At 44.1% G+C, this 25,937-nt stretch overlaps 2 protein-coding genes across 7 annotated transcripts; one reads left to right on the top strand and one right to left on the bottom strand.

Moving 5' to 3' along the window:
* The first annotated feature begins 1,021 nt into the window (after positions 1 to 1,021).
* LOC307232338 (kinesin-like protein KIF2A) lies at positions 1,022 to 21,945 on the top strand. 5 transcript variants are annotated; one of them, XM_080003307.1, is made up of 22 exons: positions 1,022 to 1,129; positions 5,237 to 5,331; positions 5,763 to 5,885; positions 7,040 to 7,094; positions 7,658 to 7,774; positions 9,550 to 9,594; positions 10,934 to 11,034; positions 11,645 to 11,740; positions 11,829 to 11,883; positions 12,033 to 12,195; positions 12,362 to 12,452; positions 12,826 to 12,889; positions 12,999 to 13,090; positions 13,178 to 13,320; positions 13,440 to 13,644; positions 13,783 to 13,893; positions 13,997 to 14,064; positions 16,221 to 16,346; positions 17,109 to 17,256; positions 20,617 to 20,718; positions 20,807 to 20,942; positions 21,045 to 21,945. In XM_080003307.1, exons 1-22 carry the CDS (start codon positions 1,069 to 1,071, stop codon positions 21,128 to 21,130), a joined length of 2,283 nt encoding a protein of 760 aa, XP_079859433.1. In that variant the 5' UTR covers positions 1,022 to 1,068; the 3' UTR covers positions 21,131 to 21,945. The 5 variants fall into 5 exon arrangements, with proteins under 5 accessions (XP_079859433.1, XP_079859434.1, XP_079859435.1 ...); XM_080003308.1 differs by lacking the exon at positions 9,550 to 9,594; XM_080003309.1 differs by lacking the exon at positions 16,221 to 16,346.
* Positions 21,946 to 22,082: 137 nt separating this feature from the next.
* dimt1l (DIM1 dimethyladenosine transferase 1-like) lies at positions 22,083 to 25,923 on the bottom strand. Of its 2 annotated transcripts, XM_080003313.1 has the most exons (12): positions 25,759 to 25,923; positions 25,412 to 25,485; positions 25,104 to 25,190; positions 24,362 to 24,423; positions 24,063 to 24,156; positions 23,930 to 23,979; positions 23,725 to 23,848; positions 23,376 to 23,468; positions 23,215 to 23,279; positions 23,069 to 23,132; positions 22,579 to 22,685; positions 22,083 to 22,488 (listed from the first exon to the last, which is right to left on the bottom strand). In XM_080003313.1, exons 1-12 carry the CDS (start codon positions 25,814 to 25,816, stop codon positions 22,446 to 22,448), a joined length of 921 nt encoding a protein of 306 aa, XP_079859439.1. In that variant the 5' UTR covers positions 25,817 to 25,923; the 3' UTR covers positions 22,083 to 22,445. The 2 variants fall into 2 exon arrangements, with proteins under 2 accessions (XP_079859439.1, XP_079859438.1); XM_080003312.1 differs by lacking the exons at positions 22,083 to 22,488; positions 22,579 to 22,685 and having other exon boundaries at positions 22,697 to 23,132.
* Between the last annotated feature and the right edge of the window lie 14 nt (positions 25,924 to 25,937).

The following is a 25,937-nucleotide window of genomic DNA, read 5'->3' as shown; positions in this document are numbered from 1 at the left end:
CCTAGACCGTCTCCTGAGCTGTTTCCTGGCTCCTGGACCGTCTACTTGTCCCTAAATTGTCCCCTAGCTCCTAAACCATCGTGGAGAGTCTCCTAGTTCCTACACTGTCTCCTAGCTCCGAGAACGTCTTGTAGAGTCTCCTTGTTCCTATATTGGTTCCTCGCTCCTAGACCGTCTTGTAGAGTCTCCTTGTTCCTATATTGTTCCCTAGCTCCTAGACCTTCTTGCAGTCTCCTAGTTCCTATATTGTTCCCTAGCTCCTAGACCTACTTGTAGAGTCTCCTAGTTCCTATATTGTCTCCTAGCTCCTAGACCATCTTGTAGTCTCCTTGTTCCTATATTGTTCCCTAGCTCCTAGACCTACTTGTAGAGTCTCCTAGTTCCTATGTTGTTCCCTAGCTCCTAGTTCCTATATTGTTTCCTCGCTCCTAGCCCTACTTGTAGAGTCTCCTAGTTCCTAAATTGTCTCCTAGCTCCTAGACCTACTTGTAGAGTCTCCTAGTTCCTATATTGTTTCCTCGCTCCTAGCCCTACTTGTAGAGTCTCCTAGTTCCTATATTGTCTCCTAGCTCCTAGACCATCTTGTAGTCTCCTTGTTCCTATATTGTCTCCTAGCTCCTAGACCGCCCGGTAGAGTCTCCTCGTTCCGATTTAGTCTCCTACCTCCTAGACCGTCTCCATGCCCCTACACTGTCTGAAACCTTGACTCTACACACGGGGTCCATTCTGTTCTCCGTCCAAACCAGCTCCACGTACAAGACGTCCCTGCGAGTGACGTCGAAACAAACGAACGTTGATCCAAACCCTCCAAATGAGGCCAGAGCGTCTGCGCACGCGCCGAAACTTTCAAAAAAAAAATAAAAAATAAAAAATAAAATAAAATAAAAAACAAAAAACCACCAAACGGTTTCCGGTGGTTCAGTGACGTCACAATCACGTGGCGGTCGGTAATTCGACACCAGCTCTAACGCGGCGCGCGGACGCGGAGCCGCTTCCACAGGGCGAGACGCGCGTCGGTACCCGCCGCCCCATCGCTCGACTGACTTCGGGCTTTTCGAGTAGCGCTCAATGGCGTCCGCTTTCGGGAAAATTGTCGTGGGGACCTACGTGGAGATAAAGCGTAGCGATGGTGAGTTGCCAGCCCGTCGGTTCGCGCCCCTCCCCCCCCCCCCGGTTGCTGGAGGAGCTTTGTTGCCGCGCCGGTATCGAACACAGCAACCGTTGTCGTTGACCGCTAGCGGTAGCTGCGAGTTAGCCGCGGGTGGCGGTTACTGCTCCGCCGCGGCCAAGCCCTTCCAATACACCCCACGCCTTTTTGGGGTTTCGGCCTCGGTGCACGGCGGTGTGTCCCAAACGGCCACGATGCGTGCGCGATAACACAGTGTGGATAACCTCCTCTATGCTAAATGCTAACTAACCAGCTACGAGCAGCTAGCCGAGATGGCGCTAGCAGGAGATTAGTTTGCCCAATGATGCCGGCTCCAGTGCACCGGTCAACTGCTCCCAACTTGCCAACGAACCGCCAAGCAAACGCTGAAAACCCTACTGACCCATAATCCCTCTGCCGTTTTTTAGTCAAAGGCTGCTCATAGGTCCCTCGGTAGTATCGTTGATGTATGAGTGGGAGTCCAGAATGCCTTTCCGCCCTAATGGTCATAGTACCAGAATCTTATTCGGCCAAGCGCATTGCCACATACGCGTAATTTGTCTTTGTGACGGTTGCTGCATTGTTGTACCAATAATAAGTATATTAATCCAAAAAAAAAAAACCAAAGTAAATATACACAATGTGTTCTATACACATCATCAGCTATGAGTCTGTGCCAGGGGCGGAGTGTCAGCTCGGCTTGGCTGGCGGTGTAAATATAGATGGAATATTCTGTGCAGGTCGGATACATCATGTACATAATCTGTGTACAATATCGGTATACAATAATATGGGTATGGATAAGAACGGACGGGTAGGACTTAATGATTGAGCTCTACAGTTCATATATCAGTCAGACTTAAAACATCTGTATGTTTAAAGTAACTTGCAGGCCTTTCCTATAAAGCCGCTGATCACATTGATGCTGTGTAGTTTATTCTAAAGGGCATTTCCCCTAAGATGCTGTGGTCCAGATATGAAGCAGCTCTATTGGGGACATATACAAACATGGGTAAATAACTGGAGTAAGAAGCCTGTGTTTTGAATATGCCAAAGCCCCTCTCATTTTATTTTTTGAAACCAAGCGACTGAAAATTAAGCACATTGTGTATCCCAATGATCTAAATTCGTACAGTTTTCCATGTGTGTGCTTGCTGCCTCATGGCATAGTTGATTCTCTTTCACCCCCGCCTCCTCTCAGAGAGAGGCAACACCCTGAGGTTGTGGCCTTTGAGTAAATATTAATAGAAAAAACATGCTCATGTCTCATACAGTGCCATTAATTATCACTATATTAGACTGTATTATGTTCTTATATTCAACTGCATTGCCTGACTGTAACTCCTGGGGAAACGGACATAGTCGTGCAAGGAACGCATTTCTTTCCGCTGACTCCATGGCTGCTTGGTGTTCCACCCCGAGAAGGGATTGCCCTCGCACTGGGGGGTATCTCGGGCGCTGGCAGGCTAGATTCACGCTATTAACCAGCAGCCCATCTGTTGCTGCTCCCTTGATTTCTGCCAGGATTCTCTCGCCCTCTTTTGTCCGAGACTCTGTGGATTAGTTTTCCGGTGTTGGGCAAGGGAAGTCTGAAATTTGAGAAGGATAAATGGCCACAGGGATAGAGGACCTGTAGTCGTTTGAATGGTCAACTCTTTTTGTTGCCCTCTTTGAAAAGGATAAAGCATTCCCTGCTTAATCATGATAGTGGATTATCCTACTATTATGGAGCGCTCATTTTTGTTGATTTCTGGTGCTTTGTTTGTACCTTCAAATTAAAATAATGTTGGCTATCTGTCAACTCAGTGTTTATAGATTTAGAAATTCCACCTCATCCAACTCACATTGACAGTTTTCAGGATTCTGTTATTATAGGATCTTAGATGATTTTGTTCTTCATGGCAGGCAGGCAGGACCCCCCCCCCCCCGCCCTTCTTGTGTTCCCTCGGACACATGGGAAGTGTCGGCTAGGTTTCAGCATTTAAGTGGGTCGCAGTAGACAAATCTTGAGTCACATTTAGGCAAGTGCTAGATCAGCTGTTTAGAGGCAAGCCAGTGTGTCATGAGGATGATTATTACTAATATCAGTTGTGTAATATTTCTGGGCAATACTACTGATGTAAGACTTCAGTGTCAACGTAGTGTCAATTGACTCTACCAAGTTATGTAGCGTAAATATTTGCAGACAAAAGCATCAAAGTAAATCCTCGCTCAGATTCAGGATTATTCTGGATCAAACTGCTGTTTATGTGAGTCGAGGTGTCTAGGCTGAAACAGGAGACATGCCTGGTGGCATGTGCTTACAACTGTTGACAATGCGGCATCCCTTCAGGTGAGAAGTTAATCTACTGGCTGCAGGCTATTTTCGTGTTTAGACCAAAGCATGTATCATTTAACAATACACGTGGTACTCTCTGAGTGGCCTACGGCAAAGGCACCTCATATTGGCCTTTGCACACTGTACTGGTTCTAATCTTTACTTTAATTTATCTGGAAAATCTTACCAATTGGTGTTGTATCGCACACCCCAAACATTCAGCCGATACTCTTTGTTTTTTGTTTGGTATAGATTGATTGAGGTGGACAGTAAAATGACAAATTTCCAAATTCTCTTATTGATTATTTCCCAATCTGCATCATTGCTACACAAATGCTAACCACTATGCCTTTTTCATAGTTTGTACACTCATGACCAACATTACCACAGGTTAACTTGTCATCACAGAAAGGCCAATGATACATATCCAATTTAGGAACAAAAACATTTTAGTTTAATATTTATTATGTATGGTGTTAATTAACTTGTGTGAAATGTCACATCATAAGGCATCACATTTTGGATGTAGTTGTATGAGTTCTGTTCTAGCATCCATATGCTCTGCTCAAGTTTACACACGCACCAGTATTCATTTATCAAAATGACCTGATTTCATATTTGTACTTTGTGGGTGTCATTCATTAGGATGAAGTAAAGGAACCATTAGTGTAGTGTATATTATGACTGTTTACACTGCATGTTAAGAACAAACATGGACTGAACTATCAAAATAAGCACAGTTTTCTTATCCCAGGGTTCTTGGAGGGAGATGTTGGGGAATGCGGTACTACTAATGTCTCTGAGGACACAAACTAGTCCAATGCCTTGTGCTCCGCCTGTAGTTTCTTTCTCAGCCTGACCATCTTTCTTCTCCCTGTTCTGTCACACCAGACCTTCATTCAGTTAGCTGGACAGGGAAAGTCCTTTAATCACATGCACACACACCACCATGAAGCTAACAGGGTCGAGATGGGTGGCATTTTCCCAACCAGTGGAGACGTTTCTGCTTTCTCACTCTTCATACTGATCTACTGTACTGGATATGGTTTTATCCCTAAGATTTTTCACTTCCGCTTTGAAAGATCCCGACTTTGTAACTTGAAAGAATATGCGTCCTAGCTCAGTTACATACAGCACTTCCATGTTCTGCTTCCCCTGCTGCTTGCACATGTACAACCATTGTAAGTGGAGTGTTCAAGAGCGGAGAACGCTAAAAGCATCCAAGCTCTTTTCCTCCTTTGTCTCTGAATAATGGATATGGGAACACTGCATTTCCCCACCCTGGGTTGGGATTTTACAACTTGCGGTTAGGCCAGATAGACAAATATTCAAGGTCTGAGTCTGCTATGATTATGGTAAAGACAGAAGCATTAAATGCTAGCTGCAGCAGCTGTGCCCCCCCCCCCCCCCCATTATATCAATGATTATATTTAATGGGTGATTATTAAATCTGAGGGCCAGAGACCACCAGAAGCCTGGCATTACTGCCTGGCTTTCAGCTGGAACATCAGAGACTCAAACTTCAAGTAGTGAAAATGAATTGTGACATTTTCTATGTTGCGATAAAGATGTTGAGATAAATGATTTATTAATTACATTGTCAATACACTTTGCATTTTTCCCCACTCCTCAGTCATAGGATGTATAATGTAGTCTTCACCTTTTAATCAAATACGGACCATAGTAAGGCACGCGGAATGAGGCAAAGTTTGAGTGTGACGAAGCCCTAATGAGATTGTCTTGAGTTTATCTTTACTCTGATACTTCCACAGGACGAATACACCAGGCGATGGTAACCTCGCTGAACGAGGACAACGAAAGTGTCACGGTGGAGTGGATAGAAAATGGCGACACAAAAGGGAAAGAGGTGATTCTCAGTCGGAGTGGTAGTCACCGATGAATAATGAATCGGGAGACATTTGGGAGCAGTAGAGATTACACAACCGCAGCATGTCACAGTGCCCCTGTGCGTTGATGTGCACAAGCTCACACACTTTACAGTGACATGTCTTCCCGCACATTACTCTGTTCATTTTAATGTAAATTAGCCAAACCAATAATTTTATTTTCCTGATATACATTGGACTAAATTTCATGTGCATGGATGTATGGATTTGGATGTTAGACTCTTAACCTTGTGGATGCATTTTGCCTTTTTTTCTTTCTTTCTATTCAACACTTCTGTAATTAAGTGAGTTTTTTTCCTCTGTTTTTATTTTTTGAACCATTTCATAACATCACATGCTTGTTCTAAAAATGCTCAAGTGATAACCCCCCCCCCTCTCTCTTTTGGGACAGATTGATTTGGAGAGTATATTTTCACTAAATCCAGACGTGGCCCCTGATGAAGAGAGTGCCCCAAGCCCAGAGACCCCACCTCCACCCACACCTACATCGGTGAAAATCAACAAACTGGCAAAGGTAAGAAAATGATTTCTACTTGTTCGAACAACTATAGACAACTGCATTTTGATTATTTCAAGTTAAATAATGCTTTTTGACTTGAAATAATCCAATAGTCCTCCATTTTGCTATCATTAACATTGAAATGGAGAATACATCCCAACATATTTGACATGTTGACAATGATTGTTGATGGCAGTTTAGTCATCCGCTTGTGTGGCTCCACCTGGCTGGAAAGTTTCAGTGATTGTATCCCATTAGCTAACAGGCTAATCAGACCAACTAAGCACACTACTTGTGTGTGTTGGGTGTTACTTCAGACCTGCTCTAGAAGCTTCCTCAGAAAAATATTGTGATGGATGACACAGCGATTTTCTTGGCATTTGTTTTCCACATTTCCTATTTAAAATCTGTCCTTTTAGTTATTATTTCTTAAGACTTCACTGATGAAGAATCCTTTTTCACAGAAGATGTCTTGATGCCTATAATCAGCTGTAATACACCCTGAAGGTTTTTTCCTTCTATTTTTGTATCACTACATGGTGGTGCAGCTAAGTGAAAAGGCGCCGAAGGCTTTATCGAAATTAAACTCATAACACACCATGAAGTTAGACACATTATAATCTCTTTCCCCAATGGGGATGTCACAAGAGAACTTATCAATATTGTGGTGACTAGTGGATGCCAAGTCTTTCTAGGATCTAGTTGTTTCAGGTTGGTAGCGCACGGCTGTCGGACTGTTCAGAAGCAGTGACATGTAGGTAACCTGTATTTCAAATGAAACAAGAAAACATATTTACAGTTGTGGTAGGTACTAGTGAGTTTAAATTAATGTAAACGTTTAATTAACAACTGGCCTATTGCCAAAGGATTTTTATCCTGAAGTAAATGTTACCATGTGTTAATGTCGCGCAAGCCATGTTACTAACAATGTTTGCAATTGTTTAAGAGGAGTATAGATAGTTAGTAACCAATCAGCTAGTTACTTTACCAATAATAACTCATGTCTTATCAAAATGTAATGTTGGCCTTTTAAAATAAGTATCCATTTTTTATTGAGATTTGGGTATTGATTACCACATTTTTGGTATTGTGAAATTGGTCCCTAATTTCAAGACACCCATAACCATCTTTATTTATTTGTTTGTTTGTTTGTTTGTTTGTTTCCTCAGAACCGTAGGACGATTGCACCAGCTAAAAGTGAAACTCCGTCCAGGGATAACAGAGGTAGGATTTATTCAGGTCTCTGTTCATGCTTTCATAGCCTTCCATCTCTTAAACTAGGGTTGAAACTGATCATCAAGTCAAATACTGGAATATTGGAACAGATATTTGAACCGGTTCAATTTAGAATCAAATTTCACATTTAAGGCATAGTCCATGTGATTTCATTTCATGTTAGTATTTATGATTTAGATGCCAATGGTAGTGGTATTCATGGCAGAGAAAATTAAAATCCAGAGGATTATATTGTAGATGTAGAAAGTTGTCATTGAATCCCGGTTGGAAATGTATGGCTTTTAGTGTATTTTTTCCAATATTCTGTTTAATGTAATACAGTTCAAATTAAACTGATAGATCATTTATAGTATGTTCAGAAAAGTACTGCAATATAAAATTCTGTTTGGTTCTTGAGATAGCTATGTGATAAACAACTGAAATGGCCAAACGACTTTACTGAGTTGTATAAGGAGAAAGCCTGGACATCCATAGATCATGTTTGATTTTGTGTTATAACAATTCAAAGATTTGGACTGATCTTAAACTCTGCCTTGTGTGTTGTGTTCCAGTGGCAGCGACGCGGGCCCGCCCCCCTCCGCCCCAGCAGCCAGAGCCCGCGCCTCCCCCGCCCGCCCAGCAGCCCGCACAGCCCACGCAGGCCCAGACACAGCAGCAGCTTCAGAATGGTAGAATAATTAATACTCAGCGTGTTATGTTGCCATTAAATTGTGGGAATTATCGTCCAAATAAAGGAATGGAATGATGCTAGGGAGAACTTGATTACATTTACATTACTAGTTGGATACTTGTATGTTCTATTGCAGTGCCCGTTCAAAACTTGAGGTGAAAAACACCGGCTAAATACTATTTTCTCACGGAGAAAAACACATCCAAGTTGCGCTTTTGGATAAAGTTGCTGTTTGCTTGTTTGTTGTTGTTTATTAATATTACATGTGCCGCGTGTCTCCACCAAACATGCCTGTTTGGAACGGCCTATTGCTTTCAGGGGAAACCCCGCCCCCCGCTGGCTCGCTGTTCATTGTTTATTTAAAGTTTATTAATATTACACGCATCGCATGTCCAAATTGCACCAAAATCGACACTGCACTGAAGTAGATCGGATGAACGGTTGTCGAGATAATCAATACTTACATTCGGGCTGCACGATATATCGTCTCAGCATTGTCATTGCGATGTTGGCATGAGCTATAGTCACATCACAGGATGTGCGTTGTCAAGTGAGGGAAATGAACACGTGATGCTACAACTTTTTTGCTGCTTGATACAAAAGAAAAACTTGCACGGTTCTCATTTTCCAAACCGTGGATTCGGTGAGACATGTGCATCTAGATTCTGCTTATTGGTTCCTAACCTTTGCATATTTCCGTCGCGCTCCAGACTTGCTCATCTTATGTTGGGCGGCACGGTAGCAGTCGGGCTGTAATAATCCCTCCAATGAGTAATGACTTGAAGCACCATGTTCCCCCATGTTTGTTTACATCGTTCCCACGTGCAGATAAAGTTAAGCACCGTGACGTAAAATATTGTTGTAGAGCTTCTGCCGCTGATTTGCGACATAGCTATAGAAATGATATCGGGGTGCGCACACACTTCTGTTTACGTCCTGGGCTATGGCTGACTGCAGCAAACGCTCAAATGTTTGGCTTGAATTCACTATATTTAAATAAACATTTTTTACATATTTTTCCATTATTTATTTAAATAGTTTAGGTTTCTCATTGTTTACGTTGATCATTCCTTATAAGACAAGGTAATATTTATTTTTAAATGAAGGGAAAAATGAACCTTCCTGTCACAGTTGACAGTTTACTGATTATAGCCTAAATGTGCCAAGAATAAAGATATAATTTTTATTTTCTATGCAGATGGACTCCCCTACAAAATCACTCCAGTCATTATAGAATGAGTAATTCTTTCCTATTAAAGTCAGCTGGTGAAAATTCCTGTATTTTTTCATATCGCAATATATATTGCAGGGGAAAAAATTGCAATGTCAGTTGTTTCCAATATGATATTCAATAATATTCAATCCAAGCACTCCTCACTCACAGACCCAAATAGACTTTCCTATCTAATCTGTTATGACGGTGAATAATTTGGTTGCTTGGCAGGCTATCCATTAACAAAAAGTCATATTTGGGCTCGGGTGATGATTCAAAGTAAATTGGCCCAGAGTGTTATATCAATTGTATATAGGGGATATGTATTTGATCTAAATTCAAATTACTTGGCTTGTCAACCCTGCTCTCATATTTATTTAATTACATTTTAATATCTATGACTGTTAGACAGAATGTTGTGCCATCAGAAGTGGCTGAAAACGGCTATTTAAAAGCAATAAGAAATCTGGATTTACATGTTTGTAACTAACTTTTTTTTTACACTTTTACATGTATTTGCACCTACTGATTTGTCTTTATTAATAAAATGTTCATCGCAGAATCGTCACATCACCCGCTGTCCAAAAAGGAGTACGGACAGCTTTGTATGTATCGCCTGCATCTAAATCCCCCTTAACGCTTTGTGGTGATTCCAATGGAGTTTCCAGTAGACATTTGAAGATCCTCTAGCTTGTGTTTATTGCGCTTCCAACATGTCTGCTGGACGTGTGTCAGGGCTGTGGTGAAATAGCACAAACTCAATCCATCCAGCAGACAGGCTTTCTGGGTATTAGAGAGGGGGAGGAAAAAAAAAACACAGATTCAGCTGCTGCCTGGCAGGGTCCACTGTCTGTTGCCTTTCTAATATTTTCTGACTCACTCAGCATACATACATAGATACTCACACACACAAGCAACCCTGTTACACTGCAGTGATCCTTTGGTAAAGCAATAAGATTGCTCTTTCTCCCTCTGCAACACTCCCAGTATCGCCTGCCTTTCGATGGAGCGAGGGTGAGAGACAAGAAGGAAATTATAAATTGTAATCGTGCACCCCCTCCCGCCGCCCCCACCTTGTCCTGAAGCTGCCCTGCCCCCCCCCCCCCCACCCCCACCCCCAGATTAAAGCAGATTATTAATCACTGCGTTCTGATGGTCAGGTTTTCTGGGCCTGGCGCCAGCAGGAAGCCGTGGCTTCAGCGGGGCTCTGCAGCGGAGGGAGCTGGGGCTGAAGCAGTGCGCCAAGGCTAATAAGATTGCGCTGGTTTTTAACTTAACTAAGGAATCCGAAATGGGAGCTACTCACATAATCTAACCTGTGATTATAGTGTGTAATGGTGACTAATGGTGTGTGGTTGATACTGGGAAGATTGGGAATAATATGGATTTTGGTGGATTGGATTGATTCTAACAGATTTTTCTCCGCACCCTTCCTCCGTCACATCGGCTAATTTGTTGATTCCGCAACCCTCCATTTCATAGAAGTTGTGATAATATTTAGGCACCAAGCAGTCACAAAACATCTCCGGCAGGTTTCCACAGTGTAGCTAGGGTTTAAGGGGTTGAATGAGGAGACCATGGATCACAAACACTGGAATGGCTTTGCGAGTCATAGAGGGGAGGGAGGGAGGGAGAGAGAAAAGCTGATGAGACCCAAGAGGCAGTGTGTGCCATTCCCCCCCACCCCCTCACTCGGTTTATATGTAGCCACTGTTTTTGTCTGTGCCAGCCAAAAAATGGCTCAAGGCCTTCCCATCGCCTTTCCTTCCTCAGAAGAGAAAAGACAAAGGAAATAAACCAATTCAGACAGAAAGTGAGAGAGAGAGAGAGATAAATAGAAATACGAGCTATAAAGAACAGATCTCATGACAGAAGGCTTACCGACTGGTTTCGTGGTAGGTTGGCAAGCAGAGTGACTGTTTTTGTTTACTTTCTGGATGACAGCTCGGAGGAAATCAAACTGTGTGAAAGAAGTAGAGAAACTGCAGGAGAAGAGAGAGCGACGACGGCTTCAGCAACAGGAGCTTAGAGAGAAGAGAGCGCAGGTGTGTCCCTCTTCTCCTCCTCTTTTTAGCTGCTTTCTCACTCTAAAGTACAACCACACATAGTTTAGACTTTGGGCCGATGTGTCACGTCTGTCCCAAACATGATATTTCAATTGAAGATTAATTGTTGTACAAATAATTGCGATGAACAGTTTAATCATTTAGTTCTGTCCCGTTTATGCCACTAAAGTTGTGGCGTAAAATAAAACCTGTGATAACAGACATACACCTGTTGCACAAGATTTATTTATTGCCATTGATTATTTGAACATTGGGCGGACCATTAATTTCTCTCAACCAAACTGCTGGAAACTCACCTAATTCACATTGTATTTCTTGCAACGCTTCTAGTTTTGGATTAATATTCCCCTTCATTTGATGGAAGCATGGAATGTAATGATTTTACAAAACGATTGTGATCTGCTCAGATAAATGCAGTCAGACTATTGTGTAATATTAATATTGCGATAGCTCTAATTGTATGAAAAGACTTTCCCTTCAAATTGGATTGTGATTGATTATGAAATTAATCTTTATTATGAATCATGCTCTGTCAGTTGACTGATCATATAAATTATTTTCATCCCCTCTCTCTCTCTCTCTCTCTCAGGAGGTGGACACCACCATCCCCAACTATGAGATCATGTACATGATCAGGGATTTCAGAGCCAGTCTGGACTACCGGCCCCTGACTACAGCAGATCTGGTGGGTGGAGTTCAATCTCTCATCTCTCTTGCTCTGTTTTCAACTGGTTCTCGGGAACTGAAATGTCTCTTTGTTCCCCTGCTGACAGATTGAGGAGCACAGAATATGTGTTTGTGTGAGGAAAAGGCCACTGAATAAGAAAGGTGAGTTCTCCCGCGGTTAGATGAGGTTTTACTTACAACTCAAACAAGACAGCACACTTTCTGTCCAAGTATATCTGTCCAAGGGAAATGGTTTATATTGTGTACATGAATGACTTAGTGCTCTCCATCGTAATGCTGCTGCTTTCCAGAGTTGACCATGAAGGACTTGGACGTGATCACCATCCCCAGTAAGGATGTCGTGATGGTCCACGAGCCCAAACAGAAGGTGGATCTGACCCGCTACCTGGAGAACCAGACCTTCCGCTTTGACTACGCCTTTGACGACAGCACCACCAATGAGATGGTTTACAGGTTGGTGTTTGTTATTTTGAATTTTAAAACGACAAGATGGGCCGGGCGTCATTTTAAATATGAACTATTGCTACATCAGATGGTGTGTCTAAGCTTTCTAGACAGGCAGGCAACTACCTTGCATATACATTTGGAACAACTGATGAGAATGTGCTTTGTGTGGCAGGTTTACAGCCAGGCCACTGGTGGAGACCATCTTTGAAAGGGGCATGGCTACCTGCTTCGCTTACGGACAGACGGGAAGTGGGAAAACACATGTGAGCTACGACAATATCTGTTCATGACTGTAGCAGTGTTTCTTAAGAAGCTTCCTGTGGCTCAGTATGCCAGGAGATGTGTTGTCAATTATGGCAAAATCTGTTGGGTTTTAGTGACATGTCAATATCAATCATTTCATATTTTGGAGATGACTTTTAGTGCTTTCATAAGATATTTACACAGAAATAATAACTAAAGTGAGGTTAAAAAAAAAAATTAGCTTGTAACCATATTATAATGACCAAATACCAGACGATTTCTAGTCTTGTATTATGATATTGAAATTGATACATCGCCATGCCCTTTAATAGATACTTTTTCTTATTCACCTATCAACAAGATTGTATTCCCTGTGTTTTTGTCCTGTTTCAGACTATGGGTGGAGATTTCTCTGGAAAGAACCAGGATTGTTCGAAAGGAATTTATGCGCTAGCTGGTAAGTTTTGGAATGTTCTGTTGCACTGTAATATTTACCTTTTAATTCTTTAATGACTTTTAGAATTGTTTTTTTTCATACCTTTGAATTTTCCTGTTTCTTCGGGCAGCTCGGGATGTATTTCTCATGTTGAAGAAACCCAATTACAAGAAGTTAGATCTGCAAGTGTACTCAACCTTCTTTGAAATCTACAGCGGAAAGGTATAAAAAAAACATAGGGATCCCCTTGATCTTTGGCGGGTTAAAGCATGGATGCTTGGCACTTACGATCTTACGGTCGTGTTCCAGGTGTTCGACTTGCTGAACCGCAAAACCAAGCTGAGGGTGCTGGAGGACGGCAAGCAGCAGGTCCAGGTGGTGGGGCTTCAGGAGAAGGAGGTCAAGTGCACAGAGGACGTCCTCAAACTCATAGAAGTGGGCAACAGCTGCAGGTAAAACTTCCCATTTTACCACGATATCCAAACTTAGAATAATAAATAATAGATCGCTACCTCTTCCCATGTGACTCACAATCCCCCCCGTTGATGTCATTACGACTTCACTCTGGCAGAACATCGGGGCAGACGTCTGCGAACGCCCATTCGTCGCGCAGCCACGCCGTGTTCCAGATAATTCTCCGGAGGAAGGGCAAGATGCACGGGAAGTTCTCCCTCATCGATTTGGCTGGAAACGAGAGAGGAGCGGACACCTCCAGCGCCGACCGCCAGACCCGTCTCGAGGGGGCGGAGATTAACAAAAGCCTGCTGGCACTCAAGGTGTGGAGGCGGGGGGCAGAGGGGGCTCGCGCCGGGTTCTGAACTATATCTTGAAATGTATTTCGGTTGTATGCCGTATCGCTATGTGTTCCATGAGCCGCTCGGTGGCTGCATCACTACCGTTTGTTTCTCCATCAGGAGTGCATCAGGGCTCTGGGCCGTAACAAGCCTCACACACCTTTCAGGGCCAGTAAGCTCACACAGGTCCTGCGAGACTCCTTCATCGGGGAAAACTCTCGTACGTGCATGGTAAGTGGCATTTACTTCGATATGATTAGGTAATGTCAAATTGATATAATGTGGGATGTTATATAGGTGATTTAAAGTGGTATGGTTGGTTCATCCTGCACAGATTGCAACCATCTCTCCTGGTATGACCTCGTGTGAGAACACGCTCAACACGCTACGCTACGCCAACAGGTACGAATACGTTCACACACTAGCCGCTGACTGGTCGGTATATTAAAATGGCCTTAGTTTCACATCAGTGTTTTCCATACATTGATTTATTCGTGGCGGCCCACCACAATATCAACATTGACCGCCACATGTCTTATTTCATTGTAGAGCTGCGTGCAGCACAGGAGGGACTGAGAGCGCTGCAGCTCTCAGTCCCTTCTCTCTCTCTCGCTCTCGACAATGGACCCGTCTGTGAAAAGCCCCTCCTCTCTCTGTGCACACTTTAAATCTGACCCAACCGAGGCTGTTCATGTTTTGATTCAAACCCGGTACCGCTCATTATGGCACCGGTTCCTATACGATCTTTATCTACCGGACCGAATTGCAACGTAGATTTCGGTGCCATGCCTGAGCGGCCGATTGAAATATCCGCCCTCCGGTGCGCCGAAGCTGCCCCACGCGCCTTCACTAACATTATCGTTTTGAGCGCGCCACTTGAAATCCGCTGTATGTGCGCCGCCGATTTCCTCTCCCGTGCGACTCGCCGTCTAACTTTTGGCCGAGAGCCGAACAGCAGTGGTGCTTCTCAATGTTACATTGTCGTCGCTTAACCAATCACATAAAAGAGGCGTGTCGTAAAAGTTTTCACTACCGGTAACGTCCTGTTCTTTATAAACAGTCAGTTATTTGTTAACATGTGAAAAGTAATTAACGACAAATGGGTATTTTAGTTCATAAGAAATCTCTAAAATAGCAAGCCTGGGAACCAGACAAATTTGCGAGCTCATGTTTCATTTGCTCTGCAGAATACATCTGGCCACCCTCTCACACAAACAGGTTGGTACCCGACCTTCCCAGGGTCAGGCCAATCACAACCGTTTATCTTATATGAGGCGGGTTTGATACGATGACGATGCAGAGGGGAGTCGTTGATGCACCTTACCAAGATGACTGCCGCTGACGTGGAACGGTCTGTTGTATCTGCTATCGCCATTGAGGGACCTTACCAAGATGGCTGCCGCTGATGTGGAACGGTCTGTTGAATCCGCTAAGGCGACTGTATTAAACAAACTGGACGATATATATTTTCTCTCAAAAGCTTTTGTTGATATAAAAGATGTGCTTGCCGTACTTCTGACAGGATCTGGTAAAAGGTTAATTTACCAACTCATTCGCTCAGCCCTCCGCCACATGTTTGCTTGCTCCGATTTGCTGTAGGACCATCCAATTGCGTCCAGAGACATTTTAGTCTGCACCTGTTGGTTAATGCCCTTGGAAATCGAAAATGAACGGAGAGATTCCAGACTAATACGCATTTGCGAATTGGTCTGGCCATGCCAGGCTATAAAAAAGGCCCGACCTAAAAAATTGTAAGAAATAGCCCAGGATATATTCATGCATTGAAGCCCTAGAAAATAATATGACATCATTGACCAAAAATGCGTTAATTGCGCCGGGATCGCTCCCTCAGAGGACTCTTCTCCATGCGTAATGGAGACATTGGAGAGGGCGCGGTCGCTTGTCCCTTTCTTCTCAATGAAGTCAATAAAAATATTGTTTTTTATTTTTGATGTATTTTATAAAAATGTCCTTATTGACAGAAGAAAAAGCACCGTGCGTAACAAGGACATTCTCTCGGTCGTCACCCCCATCAACCACCACCACAAATAGAATCTCATTCTGTGGGAAACACTGCATATGCAAAAGCTTAGATTAAGCAGTGGAACAATTGCCATCTCCTCCCATACCAAGGTAATAAACAATGTGTTGAGTGTAAAATTAGGCACATCTTAAATCTTGCTGACAAAAGGTGCGAATCTTGGAACAAAAATCAAATTAATCTTCATTAGACAGCTTGAGTTTGTACATTTTGTGGAGGACGAAAATTAATAAATAAACAAGAATAACGTAAAATATAATACTTTTTCTGCAGACCCCCTTCCGTGCCCTCAATGACCCCTAGTGACCACGGTTCCCAGTTTGGGAACCCCTGGTCAAGAGGAGCTTCCAATACATACAAGTTGAATCTGGAACAAAAAGTGAAATGATGTATTTGCTCTGTGGTTGTCTGACTCTGTGGTCTCCCTTCTCTCTATCCCCTGCTTCTGTTCCTCTTCTCTCTTTCCCTTCCTCCTCTTCCTCCTCTCCCGTCTGCTCCTGGTGTGGCTGCTGTGCAGAGTGAAGGAGTTTGGGATCAGTCCGTCGGACATCCCCTTCTCCCAGGGCGGGCAGGGGAGCCGCCCTGAGCACTCGCCCACCAACACCTTTGATTACGATGACTTTGCTGCTACCTCCCCCAGCAGGTCAAGCTCCCAACGCAGGAAAACTAACACCCAGGATGTGCACGTTGCATGCTCTCATTGTTGCTCATCACGTCGTCCATCAGCGGCTGCATCCACGCACCGGTTTTCAAACGTGTTTTCCAGTTGAGATTTTTGTTCCTTTCCGTCACAAGCCGCTCTCCACAGATGCCTCCATAACCGCTCCCTGTCTCCCCGTCTCCATTTCCCTTCTTTCTTTCTCTCTTTTCTTTTTCCTTTCATCCGCATGGCGCCTCTCCTCCCCGTTCGCTTTGACTTGGGCTTCCATTTTTATGACAATACAACATACGATGGTGTGGGCCATCTCATCAGCATCGGCTCGAATCGTGACACTTTAAATAGTAATTGAATCGTGACGCTCTGCCCGAATACCCAGTGCCGCTGTTTAATAATTAACTGCAGTATGAGCTTTTGTTTGAAGCACCTCCAACAACTCCAAGTAGTTCACCTCTCTCACTAAGTGCTAATTGATTAGAGGTATGAGCAGTTCATAAGCAGTTCACTTAAAACTTTCATCGGCTCAGTCAGGGATCGTTAAATACAAACAGACCTCATGTGTAGACCCTAGTTAGTTTCAAGCAGAGTCCACGATGAGGGGCTGCTGGTGGAAGGCTTGCACGTGTCGCTGCTCTCATAACGCTCATCGCATATGTGACTGTGGTGCTGTGACCCACATTCCAAACCCCCCCCCCTGCTGTTGATAAATCCCTGGTAACGAGCGAAAACCCTCCTTGGTCTGTGCAGGGTGAAGGAGCTGACGGTGGACCCCAACCAGGTGATGGAGGGGGGTCGACCCAACATCCACGCCGTCAGCCAGCTGGATCTTCTGGACGAGGACTGGCTGAGCAGCTCCCCGCAGAGAGACGACCTCAAGCTGCTCTGTGAGCAGAACGTAAGTGGCGAGTGGCTCCCGTTTGTAGGCCTGACGTCAGGGAGAATACATGACCCAGGGACTCCTTTTTGGCTATTCTTTCATGCTGTTTAGGTTTCAGATTTTAAGTATGTTTTTGCCTGTAGAGTGTTGCATTCAATTTTCACACCTTCCATTCGTACTAAATTGCATTCCTTTAAAATACTGATACGAAGCCTAAAACAACAACTTGAAAATTAAAATTTCTGTTTATCAATCATGTTCTTTTTTTTTTTTAAACAGGAGAATGTGTGTGTGTGTGTGTGTGTGTGTGTGTGTGTGTGTGTGTGTGTGTGTGTGTGTGTGTGTGTGTGTGTGTGTGTGTGTGTGTGTGTGTGTGTGTGTGTGTGTGTGTGTGTGTGCACTTTTCTTGCCAAGGTATTGGCAAAACAGTCGACCGATATGGGCTTAGAGAGCAGGGTGGCTGATGGCCGATATCCCGTTGTTGCTTTTTTCTTTTTTTATTTGCATCTGATAAAATAACAGTTTAATAATAACAAATGAGACACAAAATTGCTGAACTTAAATTAACATTGATTTAACACTAATGGTATTGTGTCATTGTCTCTTTTTGATTAAGTAGATCTGCACTCTGTCTGCAGTGCACTTATTTAAAATAAAAATGTATCAATTAAATAAATGTCCACAATTAAAAAAAAAAAAAATTAAATAAAATGCTTTATTACACTGAGGTGTAAGGCTGCATTGTGAGGTCAAATGGGAAGTGGGAGAGTTATACTAAAGCACAAAAATGTGACCGTGATGTTAACATGTAAAACGTGAGATGCACCGATCGATCGGCCGGTGACCGTAATTGGTCCGTTTTCACCGGCTGATCGGTGTCACATGTTTTTGGATTCTGCGCCGGTCAAATTTACACACCCAATACTGTGCTCATGAACTCGTAGAAATGCTTCAATACTCAAACCCGATACTAACTTAATGTAATGTAGTTGACACCCAAAAAAGAGAGCAAAAGAGAATGTCGACTGTTGGGAGGGACTTCAAGGTAAACAAAGAAGATTAGATCAATTATTTATCATCTGACAATATTTCAACCTTGCGCAAACTGAGTATCTACCGCCATCACAGTGGATCTCAACTCGGGATGAAAAGTTTTTGTTTTTTTTCTCAGCCTGGTTCTTGAAGAGTCACTCAGTAAAACGAGTCGTTCCGTCTGATTTACTTGGTTTAACGCCAGTGAGCGAAGGAGGACTTCCAGTGAACCAGCATCAGAGGAATACGCTATTTATTTTATTTATTTTTTCATAATGATTGCAATTTATTTGCACAGTACCATATAAATATGATATGTATATTTGCACTTAAAATGAAAGAGACTTTCACGTGAACTGGACATTTCCAAATGATATGTGGTGTTACAGGTTGAATTATACTGGAACTTGGTGAAAGTCCATATTTCATTTCATTGGAACTCAGGGACAGTTAAATGTGCTATTATTGATCCATAGTGAATAATGAACAATAATAAACCGTGTCAAAACCAGCAAATCTCCCTATTGTGATAACTGAAAGTTGCAGCGTTAGTCCTTAAGTGCAGCTGTCCAATCACATGATGCATTTGTCATTGTCGTACAGCAGATCGGGATCTGCAGGTCAGACTTGAGGAAAAGGAAGCGGCCAAGAAAATTGCAATCAGTACATCTCTAGTTGGTAAACATTTTCAGCAACTTTACAACACGATGCATTTCAAGGGGTATATTATAATGATATGTTATTATATATTAATTATATAGTCGTAGTAGCTCACATAACGATGTGATGAGCCCCGTTACGGGATGCCACGCTGTGAATAACTGATGGGAGTCATTTAGCTGCAGTAACTCAAACACCATGGAGACTCCTCCCTGTTACGGTACTCAAAATATGTTCCCAAGGTCGGCAGATCTGCAACAGCGTTTACCAGAGGATAGCGTCTCCTTGTGAGAACGAAAATTTGTAAACTTGCAAATAAAAAACCAAAACAATGTTAGTGCACACAGTAGCACCCAGCAGTGTCTTTGTTTTTGGTCCCAATTAACATTTATTTAACACTCATGTATTATTCACTTGAACGCAGAAGAATATTATGCTATTTGCTTCAGTAGATCTGCACTGCACTCTACTTGTTGTAAAAAAAAAAAAAGTAATAAATAATATATACATATATATTCCCAACGGAATTACAGCCGGATGTTAGGTAGCTAGCAGCGAGGAGCTGACTACTGTGCATATCAACTGTGGCTGTCAAAGTGTAATCCAAGGGTGTAAGGGTGGATTGCTGCTTCATAAGGCTGCAGGTTACATACATATATATTCTACAGAGAACACACACCATCACTCGGCTGGTCACTTGCATTCAAGTAGATATCAAAATATTGAAATATTGTTTACAGTATATATGTATGCAATGGACTTAGAAAACAGGCGTGTTGGCAATTTCACTTTCTTCTTTTACTTTCACTATATATACACAATGCAGAACTTAGGCCGAACATCGGTTTCGTGTCGGACCGCTGAACAGTGACCCTCTCCTCAAACTAGCCAGCTTCCGACCCGGTTAGCTCCAAGGCGCGTGTTGCCGTGGTAACCGAGCCAGCATCTCTTCTAGCGGGATCTTAGGGAACCCTCTTATACCAGTGTCAGAACCTAGAGTTTAGCCTCACTAATGCTGTGAGCAACCTTGAGGGAATACAGCCCAGGGCTCCACCCAAAGGTTGGTTTGGAAGGGATGTCTGTCTGTCTCTTTCGATCATCTCGACAACCGTTCATCTGATCTGATCTACTTCACACTTGGCGGGTGTATTGCCGGGCACCCAAGGACGTGCAGTGTCGAATGTGGTGCAATTTTGACACGCAACACAAATAATTGAACTTGTAATATAATAATAAAAATATAATAAACTTTGGATATACAAGTCAACCGTGAGCCGTGTGCAGCGGCGGGACGGGGCTTCAGGGTTCGTCCGCAGTGCACCCCTTTTGAACAGGCACTGCATTGTGAACAGTGGTTGTTATGGAAACATGTCGTGCAGCGGAAAATCCTGTTCCGTTATAAGTTTGGGTGAATTTTTAAACGATGTTAACAAGGATTCGATTAAAGCGGTAGTATAATCTGGAAAGTGGACTCCAGTCAAAAGTCAAATGCAAGGCTACACCAGCTGGCCTCAGATTTGCTCTGATAATACAGTTCAGGAAACAGTAAGTGCACGTCTGTACTGCTCTTTAAGTATGAAGTATTAATGCGTCAATCAGATTTAGTAATGAAGCCAAAAGGGGAAATTCACAAGCATCGCACTCTACCTACCTCTCAAGCTCCGGATGTTTTGCTCTCCCGCTCAGGAGGAGGAGGTCTCCCCTCAGCTCTTCACCTTCCACGAGGCTGTGTCTCAGATGGTGGAGATGGAGGAGCAGGTGCTGGAGGACCACCGCGCTGTCTTCCAGGTCAGGGCCGTGTGGCCGTCCCATTTCTACCGAGAGTTCGCCCCGTGCTCATTTTTCTAAAAACACAAATGTGCGTCCCCGTGCTCAGGAGTCCATCCGGTGGCTGGAGGATGAGAAGGTTCTGCTGGAGATGACGGAGGAGGTGGACTACGACGTGGACTCCTACGCCACGCAGCTGGAGCAGATCCTCGACCAGAAGATCGACATCCTCACCGAGCTCCGAGGTGGGGGACCCCGCTCACTCAAATCCCTCCGCTCCCCCGATTAAAAAGATAATAATAATAAATAATAATAAATCACCGTTGTTTTTCCTTCCTTCCTTGCAGATAAAGTGAAATCATTCCGCTCGGCCCTCCAGGAGGAGGAGCAGGCCAGTAAGCAGATCAACCCCAAGAGGCCGCGTGCCGTTTAGACACCAGCAGCACAAACCGAACGACTAGATGAAAAGACTGAAATGGACTCGCGTCCCGTAGGACCGGGCTCAAGGACTGACCTAAGACCTTCACGACACTTTTAACAGAGCGGCCCTTCACTCACTCCGGTCTTGTTGAATAAATGGAGGAATGGTTTTATTTCTCTCTCCTAATTTAAAGGTGTTTTTTTGGTTTCATGGAAGTTCCCCCGTTTTTATTTATTTTCTTTTATACGTATTTGTTCATTCTTTGAAATGGAAAAAACGTGTGAGCCTGCTTAAAAAAAAACAAAAAAAAAAACGAACTCATCGTACCAGAAGATGAACCTTGAACCGCCAGTGTTTGGCTTCCCGTCGCCCCGGCCGCCTTGTCTGCATGTGCACTCTTTGACAGCGCGCGCACGCCGCCGCCCTCCATTGTTGCAGCGTCCAGTGAAGCCGCCCGGGTCCGAGGTCCGGTCGCTCCCTAGATCAGTTCCATCCCCGGTTTCACACGTCGCGGGAGAATCCCCGAACCGGATTCCGTTTCGCTCCTCGTGTCGTCCATCGTCTTAAAGTGGACCCTTCGCCTGTAGTTTCAGCTTGAGCTCCGTCATTTGTATGGAAAACCCTTTTCATGACCTAAATAACTGGAAAATGTTTCCACCCCTCATTTAACACTTTGATATAAAAATGAAACTAGGAAAAACAGTTATTAACAAGATGTATAGTGGTGGCCACGGACTGACTGTGGAAGATGTCGCTCCATGTTTGCACCAGATGTAATGCCGGATGAAGAAATAAAAGAATCACCTGGTTGATTTGGGAGTTTTTCAGAAACGGCGTCGTCTGAACTGGATTCCACAGACGGCGGTGGAGGAAGTGAGGGATGACCCCGAATAGTTGGGAGTTTAGTCTGAATCACACCGAGAGCCTATGAAATAACCCTGAACAAATTGAAAACATGTTGATCAGAGGTCAACTAGCATTTATTGAATATCATTCGATTTTTCTGGAGCAAAGTACGGTTGTGTTCCAGGTTTTTTTTTTTTGTTTTTTTTTTAAGAATATTATGGAAGCATTCCAAGCTAGACAATGTGAAAATGTATTCTCAATATGAGCTTCACATGTTGCCCTTCATTAAAATACTGTATTTTATATTCTATGGCAACACGGTCGACATTTAATTCCCCCAAAAGCGGCGTCCGGGAGGCTTGTGGGACGGGCTCCGCGCGGTTCAGTAGCTTTGATCTGACCCAACGCGCTCCGTTTCAAGTCCCCCTGCCTGAAGGTCAGGACTCCGGCTTGTGCGACACAGCCCTCGTTGTTCCGCCCTCTAGGAGAAGTGGATCCCCGCAGCGTTGAACGCATGAAGTACTCTGTGGACGACGGAACGCCCACGGGATTAGGAAACGCGGCGTGTTGGAATACCAGGCGGACACTTTGCGAAGGCGGCGTTTTGAACTTACACCATGAAGTCGTCAATGTCCATGGAGCGGGCTCGCTTCTCGCTGAACTCGACCTCCTGCAGAACACTTTCAACCTTCTTGGTGATGCTGAAGTCAGCCGGGATTTCCTGTTCAAACGGCAAATTCATCGTTTATTCAAATGTGCGTCGCAGGGGAAGCATCTGAACCGTGTGTTAAGAATACATGTTTACATTTTTCCAATTCAACAAAAGTGATCCCAGTGTTTGACAAATGAGTTAAAGACAACAGAAAGGATCTGCATGGCTTTGTATGCAAGAGAGATAAGTGGAGTTAAAAATGTATTAAAAAACAAAACAAAAAAAAAACGTTAGCCCCATCCTCCGAGACAGATTTGTGACATATCTTCGTTGATGGTAGCACTTTTCACGCTAAACTGTCTGTACTTGTGACCAATCAGGAACGCTCTGGAGCAGCGGCGGAGGAGATAAAAGATGTAACCGTAAATGAGACGCGGGGATGGTTTACTGACCACGTTGTGTACCGAGCAGTGAATCCTGTAGTTCTTCTCCAAAAGCTGCTCCACCGCGGTGGACCTGGGAATTGAAACGCAGCGTGAGTCTCCTCCGTGCCGACGCGCCGCCGAGAGAAGCGACCTCGGGCCGGACAGAGACTCACTTGAAAGCCGCGTTGAGCGTTTTGTTTTTTCTCACGAATGCGATTCTGACCAGGCCGTCCCACTCCTGTGAAGGAAATAAATCTTTGTTCTACAACATCAAACGCCAGAGAGGCTCGTTTCAATACACACACACACACACACACACAGAATCATATTTTACCTGAAAGTTCACGGGGGGAGGAGGGTTCTTCGGTTCTATTCTGACAACACTCGACTCCACTTTAGGCGGAGGCCGGAAATTATTCTTCCCCACCTGAGAAAAAGGAGCAGAGCTCCACTTTCAGACTCAACAGAACATTATTCTCCATCGTGGATTCACGGTTTAGGAAGGCGATGTGTTTTGCCCTGTTTGAAGGGGATTAAAGCTGCATTAAGCGATATCTCTGCTAATGAAATTAATCTCTAAACTAATATGATGAGGGATAGGATTACTAAATAGCCGATTATGGAAATGTCGGCGTGGGTTTGTATGCAACACGAACTGCTGATGCCGGTGTGGGACGGCTGACCTTCATTAGGTGGTCGACACGCGCCAGCAGCTGCGTGTTGATGGACAGCCGGCAGTAGAGCTTGTCCCCCGGCGGCGCGACCAAGCGCATGGCAAACTCCCTCTGGAACATCAGCACCGCACATCTACGCCAGAGGAGGGAAAAGCTCAAGCGCCTCCTGCACAAACTGACGGACTGACTGCTCTGCTCTCAAAACATGTCGTACCTAAAGAAAGGTCTGTGCAGCAGCAGCTTGAAGACAAACGGTGACGAGATCTGCACGAGAAAGGTTTCACTCAGGTTACTGTTCTTAAACCCGGCGTCAACTTCGGAGGATGTGGAGCGGACGGGAGGGAAACCTGGTACGGCAAGTTGGCCACGCAGACGTCGAAGAAGGGCAGGTCCGCTTTCAGAACGTCTCCTACCAAGATCTGGAGCTTGGGCTGCATAGCTCTGTTGAAAAGTACTTCAAACTTGATACATTTTCATTTAAACTGAGTGAGAAGGCCCAAGTATTGTCATCCCCGCTGGACAGAGTTAATGCCGTATCGACAACTTATTTTCCACAACGTATCATCACAGTCCACATTGAAAACTCTTAATTCCACCGGCACCGTGGCTTCCAGTACAATACTTGAGACGTAAAAAGGCCACTCACGTGCACTGCACTCTTTTCTGGAGTTCAGCCACCAATCTGCAGTCCAGCTCACAGGCCACCACCTTAAACAAACAAGACGTTTGAAATGAAACGTCAACCCATCTTGGCATGAAAGAATAGAAAACACTTAAGCGAGCCCGTTTTCACCCCTGTTAATAATTCCCAATTTTTCTGCAGACATAATTCTCCTCAAGGCCCCATCGTTGCTCACCAATTCTGTGTTTACTCTTCACCGTTTCCTTTCACACCTATGGGGATTGACTCTCCATGCGGAATGCAAGTCTTCCCATAGCGATGTTATTTAAAAGCTGAACAGACCGTCCCCAAATTCAAAATATTGCTTAATAAGTCCGAACTTCCCGACACATCCAGTTTAAGAATCACATCATATTGAAGGATTACGACGCGCGCACAATCGCAGCGTCATCATGAGTTACAGCTCTTCCAACACTTCCTTCCATTAGGGGAAAACGCGGACGTTTTGTTTTTTTTCTTTGGCAAGTTTTGAATTTTAAAAACAAACAACTGAGTTTCTGATATTGAGGCGTAGATTTGTCTCTTTTTACCGTTGGAAAACCAAACCCCTTAAAAGCTTTGCGCCTGATGCGCCAGCTGCTTCATAACAAACCGGCTTCTACAGGAGGATCCCGCAAAGTTACGAGGACCACTCTGTGATATCCATGTTGTCAGCGGGGATCCTCCATCCAACGACCCCATTGAACCCGTTGGGGATCGGCGTCACCTTCTTGGCTTTCTCCAGCAGCTTGACGGTCATGTTTCCAGTGCCCGGTCCCACCTCCAGCGCCACGTCTGTGGGCCTGATGGCAGCCTGGGCACACAACACACTGAGCTCAGCCACGGTGGCGGGGTTTGCAACACACTCACAGCAAGGACGCGTGGACGGGGTCGATGATTCTGCAGCAGGTTGTCTTCAAAGTCAGACGCGTCCCTCGCAACTGACTGATTTTAGGGTTATGGGCTCAAGCACCACAGAAAGCTTTAAATCTCCTGTCGGTTATTAATTATTAATTATTATGATGATTCACCCACCTTTTCAATGATGCTATTGACAATCAGGGGGTTCTTCAGGATGTGCTGGCCGATGCCAGTGTTGAACATGATTCCTGTTGATGTGGAACAAACAGTCCATACTTCAGTAGGATAAACACATGTAAACACGGCATTATTATTATTGCGTGGCACAGCTACGCCGCGTCATTAGTCACGTTTGGGATTCAAAGCTTCGTTTTTAGTGGAGAGAAAAACAAATAATACAAAAAAAAAAAAAAAAAGGCAGACGTACAGGACTCATGTTGATTTACAGCCAGGTCACTACTATGGAGCTAGCATAGCCGAGTTAGCACAGCTGGCCGCAGCTGAAAGTACAGGGAACACACCTTGGCTCTTCACTTCTTGGTGCTGCCTGCTCTTCCTTTCGGCCTTGACCTTCGGCATGTTTGTTTCCGTGTTTGTTGTTTATCACTCGACGAAACAAAATAAAAATATATTTGTTTTTTAAACTCCTGCCCACACGCGTGTAAGCGCGACCCTTCCTCGGTGACGGAACAGGAAGTAG

The sequence above is a fragment of the Zeus faber genome (genome assembly GCF_960531495.2).
Source record: "Zeus faber genome assembly, chromosome: 7".
In the NCBI taxonomy this organism is placed as follows: domain Eukaryota; kingdom Metazoa; phylum Chordata; class Actinopteri; order Zeiformes; family Zeidae; genus Zeus; species Zeus faber.
Note: the sequence above shows the minus strand (reverse complement) of the source record. Positions and strands in the feature narration are given on the sequence as shown.

Excerpts from the sequence above, each read along its gene's own strand:
- LOC307232338 (XM_080003307.1), top strand. The coding sequence starts at position 1,069 with ATGGCGTCCGCTTTCGGGAAAATTGTCGTGGGGACCTACGTGGAGATA. Across the intron at positions 9,595-10,933 it reads AAAGGAGTACGGACAGCTTT|CTCGGAGGAAATCAAACTGT; the intron begins GTATGTATCGCC and ends TCTGGATGACAG. Across the intron at positions 12,196-12,361 it reads ACCAATGAGATGGTTTACAG|GTTTACAGCCAGGCCACTGG; the intron begins GTTGGTGTTTGT and ends TTTGTGTGGCAG.
- dimt1l (XM_080003312.1), bottom strand. The coding sequence starts at position 25,816 with ATGCCGAAGGTCAAGGCCGAAAGGAAGAGCAGGCAGCACCAAGAAGTG. Across the intron at positions 23,849-23,929 it reads CTGCACAGACCTTTCTTTAG|ATGTGCGGTGCTGATGTTCC; the intron begins GTACGACATGTT and ends CCTCTGGCGTAG. Across the intron at positions 23,133-23,214 it reads ACGCTCAACGCGGCTTTCAA|GTCCACCGCGGTGGAGCAGC; the intron begins GTGAGTCTCTGT and ends TTCAATTCCCAG.